General features: G+C 43.7%; 1 protein-coding gene across 13 annotated transcripts in view; it reads right to left on the reverse strand.

Moving 5' to 3' along the window:
* LOC137344605 (suppressor of tumorigenicity 7 protein homolog) overlaps positions 1–14,056 on the reverse strand; it is a 140,183-nt gene that overhangs the window by 25,770 nt on the left and 100,357 nt on the right. For 12 of the 13 annotated variants that reach the window (XM_068007698.1, XM_068007696.1, XM_068007690.1 and 9 more), the window contains one exon: positions 2,964–3,114. The exons of the other annotated variant lie outside the window; for it this stretch is intronic. In XM_068007698.1, coding sequence (XP_067863799.1) covers positions 2,964–3,114 — 151 coding nt within the window. The remainder of the gene's footprint in view (positions 1–2,963; positions 3,115–14,056) is intronic. 13 annotated transcript variants of the gene reach the window in all.

The raw sequence follows: 14,056 nt of genomic DNA on the forward strand, positions 1-14,056 counted from the left end.
GCTCATTATTTTCTTCCATGCTAAGATTTTTTTTAGGAAGATATCAGCTTAGTCCTTTTGCTGCTGAGAAGGCTTTTGATTAAGTAGAGTGGTCTCTCTGAAAACCACTGGCAGAGGTAATGCGGTCTGGAGGAATCTTTATTTGGTGGTTCTCCTTCCTCTTTTTTTATTATTGATTCACATCCCTTGTAGGCGTCACTGGCAGGGCCAGCATTTATTGATGGCCAGTCTTCTTCTTGAATACTAAGCCACTTCAAAGGGTTAAGAGTCAACCACGTTAGTGTGGGACTGGAGTCACTTTGGCTAAGGACAACAGGTTTTCTTCCATAAGGAACATTAGTGAACCAGTTGGGTTTTTACAACAATCATGGCCACGTTTACTGATTCCAAATTTTATTTCCAAATTTTGTTAACTGAATTCAAATTTTCAAACTGCCATTGTGGGATTTGATCTTACGTTCTCTGGATTGTTAGTCCAGTTACTACCCCAGTAACATAACCATTACACTACCGTACCCCTACTTTCAGCCTCATCGTTGGTGATCAATCCCATTGGTAAACTGTTCAGAGGTATTGGACAGGGGTGTACATAACCTCCTCCCCCCATCTTAATAGCTGGCAAAGCTTTAACTGAGAGTAAAGAAAGAAAGGCTTGCATTTATATAGCACCTTTCACAACCTCAGGATATCCCAAAGCGCTTTACAGCCAATTAAATACTTTTGAAGTGTAGTCACTGTTGGCAGCCAAATTGCACACAGCAAGTTCCCACGTACAGCAATGTGAAAATGACCAGATAATCTGTTTTCTTTTTATTGATGTTGGTTGAGGGATAAATATTGGCCAGGACATTGGGGATTAACTCCCTTGCTCTTCTTCGAAATAGTGCTGTGGGATCTTTTAGTCCACCTAAGAGGGCAGACGGAGCCTCGGTTTAATGACTCATCCGAAAGACGGCACCTCCGATAGTGCAGCACTCCCTCAGTACTGGCACTGGGAGTGTCAGCCTGGGTTATGAGCTCGAGTATCTGGAGAGGGACTTAAACCCACAACCTCAAAATATGTGTACTTCCCCAGATATCTAAGTGATTCAAATGGCAGGTTGGAATCATAAATTGTGTCTTCATGCACATGATGTTCACCTACACATATATTACCCCAGCTCCCCTCCCTTTGTCTTCCCCAACGCATTCAGCAGTTTGGTCACATCGCTGGGTATGGTAGCCTAGTGGTTATGATACTGGATTTACAACCTAGAGGTCGTGGGTTCAAATCCCACCACGACAAGTTGTGTAACTAAATTCAATAAATCTGACACCAGAAAGTGATCACTAAAGCTGCCGGATTGTCAAAAAACCCAACTGTTTCACTAATGATCTTCAGGGAAGGGAACATATCACCCCTACCTGGTCTGACCTACATGTGACTCTAGTCCTACATATTTGGCTCTTAATTTTCTCATGGCAACTAAGGATGGGCAATAAGTGCTGGCCTTGCCTGGGTCGTCCACACCCCAAGAATAAGAATAATCATAAGTTGGAAGCCATGAATTTGAGTCAACCTGGCGGTTCGTGACGCCTTTCTATTGTGTTGGAACGGTTCATGATTTTGGTATCTAGAGGTACACCATCTCTATCCGGCCAACTATAGTTCAGCTGGGCAGACATGGGATGTTGGACACATTTCCCACTTCCCCTTTCGGACATGATCAGTGTCTTGAAAATTAACACCCTGCCAATTTATTTATTCCGAATAAATTACTCCAATTGATCCAATGATGCTGGTCCGTACTCCAAGGGCTACCCTTTAAAAGAGTTAGATGGGAAGATTTTACATTTTACAAATGGAAGGGCACATGTTCCCCTGTTGCACTGAAGCTAGTGCAAGGAGCAGTGAGCGATGCAGTTTTTAGGGCCATCAAACCGCTCAACATACCACATGCTGGCGAGGTAATGACATCAAGCGAGAGGTAGCCGAGCTTCTAGTTCTTGAATGTTATTCGGTGCTCCCCTACTGGAAAAGGTGTACATGGTACTTCCCTTACAGTTGAATTCCTCCCCACCCCCCCGTCAACACTCACTCTCTACCTCACAGATGGAGAATGGCCCACCTTCGGTGAGGGGTGAGAGATTAACCCCTGTGGAACTGCACCTCAGCTGTTGGGAGAGAAGAGCAGAAAATTGGAGGAGCAAAAAATATTACGAACTTTATGACGGAATTCCATTCGTAGCAATAGTACCGGTGCTAAAATTGATCCCTCTCCAAGAAAAACAAATGCTTTTGTTCTAAACAGAGGATAAGTACATATAATATTACCCAATGGGCTGAACTAGCATCAGAACAGTCCTAGTGTACATTCATTTGATTGTAAACAAAGATGAAATGTAAGATGATACGAGAGTTAAATGTTTCCTTTTAGGTGCTTATTAATATTAGAATATGGGACAACAGCAGGAAAGCAGGACTGCAGTTGATACCCCTCGATGTGCAGCTAATACTGGCACAGGCACAATGAGCCAAATGTCCCTTTACTACTGAAATTTCTATGACTCTAAGTTGGCTTTATCCGCATTTCAGTTCCTCGCTCAACAAAGATAACGCACACAAATTCACACACACAAATTGCAACTATATATATCGCAGTTAAAATGCCAACAGCCAACAAGGCTGGTATGAAAAGCAACACACTGCTCACTATTTTTTCATTACAAAATAAAGGTCTCAAAACCTTGATCAAGATTATTCCCCTCAACGAGTCTCCCAATAAAGAATCACATACTAGAAAATAATCACATCAGACAGAGGTTTAGAACCCAGGGAAACCCTTCACATTCCAGTTAATCTTCATTACAAAAACAGCATGAGTCTCACAGTGTTCAGACGGTCCAATTAAACAAGATCACTTGAAAAATCGCTTTGAATTAGGTTAGTGAGCTTTGACACGAACAGCAAAAAGGATACTTACTGCCTTCCCACGTACAGTGCAATAGGTTAAGAGCCCCCTCTACCCTCTTCCAGTGTTGAAGGTGGAAAAAAGCATAAGCTATTGATTCACTGTCTCCCCGCTTCAGAATGTGCTCTGGCGGCAAAATTAAACTTTTCATTTCTAGTAAATACTGAAAAAAAAAATGGGAAAAGGAAAAAAAACTGATTAGATATGAAAAAAAACAAAAAAGTTTTAAGAAAAGAAGCCATATAAAACTATGATCATCTTTAAATATATAGTAATAGGGGAGATTCTTTTTACAGATGGGTGGTATTATAAAGAGGCATAACTTCAGAAGGCAGAGGGGATTCGGATTAAAGTTTAGTTTTACTTCATTTTGTTACACCAAGCTGACATGCAACCCCCCCATATTGGACAATTACTGTGTATTTTTGATATGATCTCGACTTTACTGTGGTGAGAAATCAATCTCTTCATTCGTGAACTTCTCTCACTCCTTCCCTCTCTCCTGCTCTTGAAATTTTCTCCCTTCTCCCTCCAAAGAGGTTCTGGGTTTGCCAGCAACAACAACTTGCATTTATATAGTGCCTTTAACGTAGTAAAACTTCCCAAGGTGCTTCACAGGAGCAAAATCAAACAAAATTTGACACGGAGCCACATAAGGAGACGTTAGGGCAGGGATCTTGGTCAAAGAGGTAGGTTTTAAGGGGCATCTTAAAGGAGGAGAGAGAGGTAGAGAGGCGGAGAGGTTTAGGGAGGGAATTCCAGAGCTTAGAGCCTAAGCAAGGGCCACATTGTGCAGAGGAACTGGTAATTCCTACAATTAATCTCACTGCCCTCATGAAACAAGAGAGTAGCAATGTGAAGAGATACACAACCCTGCAAACTTGATTCTTATTCCACAATCACACAGCAACAAGTTGACCGCCACAGTTTTTATAGCCCACATTTGCAATTATCAGTTGAGGTTAAATTAGAAAGTTAGATCCCTGTACCTAAATTCGACAAATCCTATAACCTTTGGATAAAAGTCAAAAAACCTATAACAAGGTATGAGCAATAATCCCAGTTCCCATCTGTCAGTTGAACAGATTCCGAGGAACAACCCTGAAAATCCAAGAAATTGTAAATGAGTTAAAAATTTCCATACTAGAGCAAGGGCTTCAGGGCTCGTGAATTTTACAAATTGTATGCATATGGACATGTAAAATTTCAGTAGTGCACAATGTGCATAGAGCATGGTATATTAAATTTACTATACTGAACAGGGTGTAAATGGGCATAGTACATTAAAATTACAGTACTGCACGGGGCACAGTATATGTTAAACTTATAGTACTGCACAGTGTTTATAGGTACAGTACATTAACACTACAGCAATGCACTTCTAGCGTTTCAATTTTTGCAGTTAAAAGTTAAAAGCTTCGATCCAACCCCTCCCTCAATCAAGTATTGCATCTGAACACAATGCAGATTTTTGCCCTTAAAACATGCAACAGTCGCTTCCTCTAGCACTCCCTGTGGCAAAGCATTCCATATTCCAACAACAATCTGCATAAACAAATTTCTCCTGACTTCGCTCCTCACTCTCTTAATAAATTGATGCTACCTTGTCGCTAACTCCCCATGTTGAGGCTTTCCTTATTCACCCCATCAAGTGTTATCACAAACTCTCCGATTACAAGCCCCAACCCACACTGTGCCAAATTCTGCCATCACGGTCACCCTCACCGTACTAAAACTACTGTTGCAATCATCTGAAAGAGAAAGATAAAACTGACAATGCTGCAAATTTATAACAGACACAGAAAATGCTGGAAATGCACTGTCAGTCAGACAGCTTCTGTAAAGGGAAGAGACAAGTTGATGTTTTGAGTGTGTACTCTATACCAGAGCTGCTTTTCCTTTTTTATTTGGCGTTACAATCTCTCTTTCAACAGGCAGCACTTCCTATCGGGGAGGAGGCACTGTGAAGTGATGATTTTAAAGGAGGAAGAGAGAGGATGGCACGGGGGAATGGAAAGGAGTGTGAGAGCTAACTTGCATTTATAGAGCATTTTATATGTCCTCAGGATGTTCCAAAGCACTTCACAGCCAATAAGTTACCTTTGAAGTGCAGTCACTGTTATGTAGGCAAACACAACAGTCAATTTGTGCACAGCAAAGTCCCACTAATAGCAATGAGATAAATGAACAAATAATTTGTTTTAGTGATGTTGGTTGGAGGATAAATGTTGGCCAGGACACTGGGAGAACTCCCCCGCTCTTCTTCAAAGAGTTGTGCCACGGGATCACTTACATGTACCTAAGCAGAAAAACAGGGTCTTCCGTTTAACATCTCATCCAAAAGACGGCACCTCTGACAGTGCAGCACTCCCTCGTACTACACTGAGGTGTCAGCCTGGATTGTGTCCTCACGACTCTGGGACTTGAACCCACAACTTTCAGACTCAGACACGAGAGTGGTACCTGCTACCAACTCAGCCAAGGCCGACACGGTTTTACTTTTATATTAGGGGCCATTCAACAGAGCACAACCAAGGGCACCTGTAAGAAGGATAACCATCTCATCAACTCCACCTTAGAGGTTGCTGGGAGCACGTGAAGATTTGGAGTTATGATGTTCGTATACCAATGGACAACACGGGCCTGGTGTCAAATCCATGCTTCAGCCACTGTGGTTCATTAAATGGTGGTTAACGATTCAATTAAACTTGCATGCACAAGGCAAAGAGTTTCAAAGATGCTGTGACATCCCTAGTTAGGGGTCCACTAATAAAATTCTAAGATGTGCACAGCATAGTCTGGTAAGATGATTGCTTCATAACCACCGAGGACTCAGGGTGGGGATGGCAATACTGGCTGACACTAGTTTGCAAGCTGCATACGGCTCAGCTTCTAGATTACATACATAGAAAGTACAGCACAGAAACAGGCCATTCGGCTCAAATGGGCTAGGCCGGTGTTTATATTCCGCTCAAGCAACCCCCAACTCTAATTACCTCTTCCCAACCTGCCCTCCGTACCCCTCTATTCCCTTTTCCCTCATGTACGAATCAAGTTTCCCCATAAATGCATCAACGCCCTCTGTTTCAACCACTCCAAGTGGCAGCGAGCTCCACATTCTCACACTCTGTGTAAAGAAATTCCTCCTGGATTATTTAATCTGTTAGCGGCTATCTTTTATTTATGCTCCCCTTCTTCTGGACTCAACTATAAATGGAAAGTTTCTCCAAAGCCACCCTATCGAACCATTTCATAATTTTAGAGACCTCCAACTCTTGCATCCTCACCGCTCTCATCCGCGCCACCCCCCAATATCACCTCCCCGACCCGTGCCGCTCTTACACGGTTCCGACCCTTGCAGCTTTCACACATCCTCAGCAATTATGCACATTTCCAGCTCAAAAGTAGCACGGACAAGAGCCCTGGGAGCAGATCACCTGCCCATCCTGTCACTCAGGGAGCAGAACCTAGCAAAGGGGTTCCAACTGAATGTTTCCAATGTACACAGGACCTCATATCTTTGAAGAATATCAATCGCACATCAAGTGTTCACAGTGATGGTCAATGCTAGAAACATGAATTATAGAAACTTGCTCGCTGCCCACGGGTTCCAGCTCAATATGCATAGGAACCCCGGGACAAAAGCACTGTTTTTTTTATACTCCATTCATTCTCAAGATGTGGGCTTCGCTGGCAAGGCTGGCATTTATTGCTCATCCCTAGTTGCCCTGAGAAGATAGTGGGCCTGCTCCTTGAACCGCAACATCTTGTTATTCTTAGTAGCGGTTTTGATACTGGACTGGAGTGACATATTTTTTTTTTATTCGTTCACGGGATGTGGGCGTCGCTGGCAAGAGGGCAATTAAGAATCAACCACATTGCTGTGGGTCTGGAGTCACATATAGGCCAGACCGGGTAAGGACAGCAGGTTTCCTTCCCTAAAGGACATTAGTGAACCAGATGGGTTTTTACGACAATCCGGTAGTTTCATGGCTATCATTACTGATACTAGTATTTTAATTCCAGATTTTTATTTAATTAATTGAATTTAAATTCGCCAGCCGCCGTGGCGGGATTTGAACTCGTGACTCTGGATTTTAGTCCAGGCCTCTGGATTACTAGCCCAGTAACATAACCACTACGCTACCGTACCCTTGGCTAGACCAGGTAAGATGGCAGGTTTCCTTCCCTAACGGACATGAGTGAAACAGTTGGGTTTTTACGACAATTCGACAGCTTCATGGTCACTTTTACTGACACCAGCTTTTTACTTCTATATTTTTTAAACTGAATTCAAATACTCAAACTGCCATGGTGAGATTTGAACTCACGTTCTCTAGATTATTGGTCCAGGCCTCTGGATTACTAGCTGAGCAACATATCCACACTACCGTACCACTGGCATGCTGGAGATGCTTTAGTAGGCCGAAGACGAAAGTCAGCAACCATTCCAATTTGTCTCCGTTTCGTTCCCTTCCCCATAAAATTTCCGAGCCCAGATTTCAAAGTTGGCAGCCTCCTTGTTCCTCTCTACCAATCTTCCAAGTGAACAAGGGTATGTGGAAAGATGTGGGTCATGATTAAGAAGGGAATAAAATGATGGGGAAAAGAACTGTTTCAAAAATGAGGGTGTCAGCAATGGGTTACTAGCACAAGCCTCTAGATTACTAGTCAAAAAACGTAACCACTGCACAAGATAAGTTTTGAAGTGTGACATTTCCATTTACACTCCCAGTTTTCATGGCATCTTTTGAGAGAAATTGCCCACGATTTCCTCACAAATAGCAATGTTGTGAGCCTGCATGGAGAGTGTTTGGGCCACTCTTACTCCATTTCCTAGTAGGCACAATCCCTTAGAACTATCAGAGAGGAGACTTTTGTCCATGTCACACTCTGGCCTGATTCAAACCTATTTTTCCCACTGGCAGGAGGGTCAGTAACCAGAGGACAGAGATTGAAGATTACTGACAAAAAAAGCCAGGGTGGGGGTGCGGGGGGGGGGGGGGGAAGGGGGTGCAGATGAGGAGAATTTTTTTTATGCAGTGAGTTGTTATGATCTGGGATGCGCTGCCTGAAAGGGCGGTGAAAACAGATTCAATAATAACTTTCAAAAGGGAATTGGATAAATACTTAAAAAGGAAAACAAAACTGCAGGGCTATGGGGAAAGAGCAGGGGAGTGGGACTAACTGGACAGCTCTTTCAAAGAGCTGGCAAAGGCACGGTGGGCCGAATGGCCTCCTTCTGAGCTGCAAGGTTCTATGACTCTATGATTTCCCAAGGGTGATGGTATAATAGAAAATTCTAACCCAGTCCCTATTGGGTCTGCTCTACAGTAGCCAAGAATCCGAGGTGTGTAATGAGTCATTGCTGTGACCTTCGCAAAAGGACAGAAGGAGCACTTCAGACAGCAGAGGAGGGCAGGTAATTTCAGGGTTTCTTGCTTTTTTTAAAAAAAATGATATAATTAGCTGCTTCAATTTGCAATGTTTCGAAATTCACACCAGCTCTAAACATCGCAGAGAGACTGGGTTGAGTTAGAGGGATGCTCACCTGAACACACTCTTGCCAAATATTTGCTCGGGGGTGAAAAGATACGGCAGCTTCGAGCAATGGGTCTTGTTTTGGGAAATGTCACAAACGATGGGATTATTTACTAATCCGTTTTTCACACTGAGAAGTTTTCAGATTCATTTTCTGAAGGAATGCACTCAAGGTTTCTTAGACCCCCTTTAGATAAAGTAGATTTACTGCCTCAGTAGGTTCCCTTGGAGCATTGAGACCCACACTCTGGTGGCTAATACTGACGCTAATCCCGGCTAATCCCCTTCAGCCTGTTTTACAGAGCGAGGATCACTGACAGACATTAGCTTGTTGTGGGAAAGCTCGCCTGAATGCCTGACCTCTGGTCTGACTCCTCACCCGCTCTCCAGTACTTGTGGCTTTGACTGCATTATGCCATTTTCTTGAGAACGGAAGCCAAAGAAAACTCATATATTTGGTTAATTAGGCGCAATTGTGCAAAAAAAAAACCTGCACCTGGGTGAGAGGGTTGTGGAACATTTTTAAAAAAAAATATTAGTTCTCCCAGAGTCCTTTCATAGAAAAAAATGTACTTCAATCACTGAATTATTAGCGCTACAAGAATGGCAATTTTACAGTGATTGATTTAATCAGAAGCAAAAACACATCTACTGAGATCGCAAGACAAAAGGGGTGCCGACTGGAAACATTTAAAAGTCTTGCAATGTTGCGTGTACATTTTTATATGCAAGAATTCTTTTTTAAAGAAGCAGTTTAAAATTCTCTCTCGTATAAGCTCTTTTCCCCCTAAAGGCGCGGTGGTGGGGGGGGCGGGATTCTGTCTGGACCTGTCTGTGGCAAAAGATGTGCAGCGCATGATCAGTCATGCAAAGAGCGAGCGATTTCACTCTGCAATTAGCTTTCTCTGCTTACACTGTATTGAGAGATGGGCACACACAGTACAACACAGGAATAAACGCAGACCCCTCAAGGTTACAGTCATTCATATCTACTTAACGAAACAGCTGTATTTGTCAAAGATTAGAGACACTCAAATCCACCCTCTGACTCTCAAGGCTGCTGCTTCCCTTATTTTACACCTTATTACCACAGATGGCTAAAGCCACTAAAAGGGACTCACAAAGGCCACCTTGCCTGACCTCCTACATACAGTGTTATTTTCACATCCTTGAAAAGTCAGTGATAAACAGACATAGTTTAGGGGGATAGAAGAAAACAACATCCGAGACACACTGGGTGAGATATTGTGTTGACGAGTTATGTTCTTCTGCTGCATGTGTAAGGAGGTGGTTTTCCTATTGTTCCTTTTCAATTTCCTTTCTTTATCGTAATTTGTTAGTGTAATGTACGGAGTGGGGGGGTGCGAAACTGGTCTGTGGCAGTAGCGCGGAACAGGCTCGGAGCGAACCAGCCCGTTTAGCACCGCATCCAATTTTCTTATCCATTGAAGTACTGGCAATAGACCAACTTCACCCCACGGAGTACAGGTCAGCCTTCATTACTGCAAACTCACCACAGACTCACCTCTTTGAGTTGTAACAATAGGGGCTTCTACTACAACAGCAACTTGCATTTACATAGCGCCTTTAACGTAGTAAAACATCCCAAGGCGCTTCACAGGAGAGTTATAAACAAAATTTGACACCAAGGCACACATGGAGATATTAGGACAGGTGACCAAAATCTTGGTCGAAGAGGTAGGTTTTAAGGAGCGACTTGAAGGAGGAGAGAGAGGTAAAGAGGCGGAGAGGTTTAGGAAGGGAATTGCAGAGCTTAGGGCTTAGGCAGCTGAGGGTACAGCCGCCAATGGTGGAGCGATTAAAATCAGGGATGTGCAAGGGGCCAGAGCTGGAGGAACGCAGAGATCTCGGAGGGCTGTAGAGCTGGAGGTTAGAGAGATAGGGAGGGGGCAAGGGCCATGGAGGGATTTGAAAACAAGGATGAGAATTTTAAAATCGAGGCGTTGCCGGACCGGGAGCCAATGTAGGTCAGCGAGCACAGGGGTGATGGGTTAACGGGATTTGGTGCAATTTAGGAAACGGGCAGCAGAGTGATGAGGAATAAGACACGGTCACTCAGCGGAGGCGCTCCAGTGTGGACAGTGTCCACACAACTGACCCCAGCAGGAAAGGAGGGGGAGCAAACTGGAAGTCAAATGATGGGAGAACGCAAGAGTTTGGAACAAAGTCCTAATGTATGTCAATTTAAACTTTAAAAACAGATATTGTATTGCATCTGTGTAAAAGGGATTTAAACAGGGTGCACATTACTGCATGAAAGGAGAGCTTCATACCTCCAAGTTACAGTAGTTCACCATTTTACCTACAAGTTTTGAGGGGAACATAAAAGAGACTCTGGAGTCTCCGGAGCCTCCTTCTGTGCCTTAATTTCTATGATTTTACAAAATATAACAAGGCAGGTTAATTAGCAGAATATTATATTCATGAATTCTTCAGTAAGGGATGTGGGGGAAAATGTGCATGCTGTAAATCTGAAATAAAAACAATAAATGTTGTTAATCTACAGCAGGCTGATCAGAGTCCAAATGAGAACGACAGATTAACAATTCAAGATAGGACCTTTCATCAGAACGCCGAACAACTCAGACCAACCCACTGACCATTCCCAGCGCTGTGTGTTTATGCAGGTCTCCAAACACAACTGAATACATGCAAATCACCTCAGCCTGGCGGATATACGACATGAGGATTCTCCTGACAGTATAGACTGGCTGGTATACTTTATGAGGACTAGATTGGCTAGTATATTCCGTATGGATAACCCTAAGGGCTCAGCTGGCAGCTGTACTCTGAAGCGTTCCCAACAGTGCGAAGTGGTCAACACGCTCTGTAAAAATTCCCTTTCCCCATCGGAGGGCAGCAGAAAATGCTCTTGAACCTCAGCAATTCTCTGAAAAGAGGTTGTTGAAAAATAATGGAACTGTGCTCAGAGGGGAACATCCCATTTAACATATTTCCTCCACCTCCCCTCAAAAAAGTGGCTCAGTGGGGAAACGCACCTTGTGGTGCGGTACTGAGCCCCAAAAACCAGGAAGGTCCCGTGTTTCATTCGCAGTCCGTGCTGATCTCAGTCAGGGCAACAGTCGGGGTGCTATAAATGGCACCTGCACCTCTGGGTTTGGGAGGGGAAGAAAAATCAGCCAAGATTTCCACTCTTGATCACTGTGACCGACCCCCTGTGGCAAGTATACATGGGTGGATACTGGGTGAGGATAGGCCAGGTACAATAGTGCGTTGGTTATGTTACTTAGTAATTCAAAGAAAATGAGTTCAAATCCCACCATGGCAGTTTTGAGAATTTGAATTCAATTTCAAAAGCTGGTATCGAATTATACCCAACTGGTTCACTGATGTCCTTTACTGAAGGAAACCTGCCGTCCTTGGACTATGTGACTCTAGTCCCACACCAACGTGGTTGATTCTTAACTGCCCTCCAAAGTGGTATCAAATCAGGGCAACTAGGGATGGGCGATAAATGCCAGCCTTGCCAGCGACGCCCACATCCCAGAGAATGATGAGAATAAATGGATTGTGCTCTGCTGCCATGCCCCGACAATCGAATAGCCTTACAGCAGTTGCTCATCTAGGCTCCCACGAGAGGTGGCCACTTTCCTTACACCTAGGCCCAACAGGATTCTGAATGTTCAGAAAAGGAAAGGGGGGGAAAATTGGAACAAAATAAATATTTTGTTAGCTTCGCCTATAGCAGCAAACAAAAAGTGGGGACACTTGAAACTCCTCGCATTTTGCTCCTCCTACATGACCTGCTGATTACAATGTATTCAAATCTTATGCAATGGTTGAGGTTTTTAAACTCAAACCAGAGATCAAAGCACCCACAACAATCATCTGCAAAGCAATCAATACTAACGCAATGCCCAGCAGCCAACTGACAGCCTGAAGAGAATTATTTGATCTTTATCCATCCAGTCACTAATAGCTTCCAGCTTTGGCTCGCTATAGAGGCAAGGGCCTATCATCCATCAGCTTTAAAGTTTCACTGCGCATTGCCAGCGAACATACTCTCAGTGCATGGATTAAAACAATTCCACCTTGTGCAGTATTCTGCGTACAGCTGTTCTCCCAAAGTGCAGAAAATGGTTAAAAAGTTAATATCCAAACACATTCGGTAAGGATTGAGTTTTACAAGGCTGGATCCTTCGCTTTCTGTTTGGCTCGATGGTGTCACAAGCCATGGGAGCCTCTGGGAAAAAAAACGGCCCTTTAAATCTCTGGATGTGAATTAGAATCAGGTGCGGTTCCAATGCAGGAATTAGAGCCATAACTCAATAATTGGACTGGATTTTGTGTAATCTTTTGGCTCGTTGTTTTAAACCTGACGATGGTTAAAATCCTCGTAAACTCTACAGTATATTTCCAAAAGATTTTTTTTAAGATCATCCTGCACCAGAATGTTGCAAAGTGAGCGAGGTGGGCTCAGACTTTAATTGGCGCAGACTTTTCTTTCCTGCTCCTCAAAATATGACAAGCTTACGATTTCTTTCCCCAGTTGTGCACCCTAGCCCCTGGCACCTTCCTGCAGCCAAACCTGTGCCCAGGCCCCCAGCTGGACCAGAAAGAGGCCATTCGGCCCATCGTGCCTGTACTGACTCTTTGAAAGAGCTCGCCAATTAGTCTCACCTTCCCGTGCTCTTTCCCCATAGCCCTGCAATTTTCTCCCCTTCAAATATATAACCAGTTCCCATTTGAAAGTTATTACTGAATCTGCTTTCACCGCCCTTTCAAGCAGTGCATTCCAGATCATAACAACTCGCTGCATTAAAAAATTTCTCCTCATCTCACCTCTGGCTCTGTTGCCAATCAGGTTATGTGAAGATTGATGCTTGTGCTGTCACTTCATTACCAGCACTGAAACAAACAGGTTAGCATCGCTGTTAAATCAGCAGACAGAGGAATTCATACAACAAATTAAGCGATCATACGCTAATATTCGCTGAGCAGAATTTCACGGCTAGCAGGTTGAAGTCGCACATTAACCGTGTCGCAGCAAATGCTTGGTTCACATTTTGAGCTGCAAATATATTTCGACGCAGTACGAATAACTCTACTTAATTCTGCTCTTATTTTTACTGCAGGACATCTCACTTGCAAAACCACAGAGCCAAACAGAAAGTCAAAGTTCTGCAGGCTTGTAAAATTAAATCTTTCCTGATGTGTTCAGACACTGCTGTGTTTTACCCAAGGTTTGCGTTCCGCGAAAAATAACCGAGCTGAATATTGCACAAGGTGGAATCATTTAATGGGAGCCCTGAAGAGTATTTGTGCTGGCTTTGCGAGGTGGAACTTTAAAGCCGCTGGTGGTGGGCGCTTGCCTGTGTAGGACAAACTAAAGCTGGAAGCTATTAGTGGCTGGATGGATAAAGATCAAATAATTCTCTTTAGTCTATCAATTTGCTGTTGGTCATTGCGTTAGCCGGAGTGGGGGGGGGAGGGGGAGCAGTGTCCAGCTTAATCTGAGGCACAGGTGCTGGCAACCCTATTAATGTTGAGCCACTGCACCCGTTGTGACCACCACACAGCGG

This window comes from Heptranchias perlo, chromosome 27 (assembly GCF_035084215.1).
Source record: "Heptranchias perlo isolate sHepPer1 chromosome 27, sHepPer1.hap1, whole genome shotgun sequence".
Lineage (NCBI taxonomy): Eukaryota > Metazoa > Chordata > Chondrichthyes > Hexanchiformes > Hexanchidae > Heptranchias > Heptranchias perlo.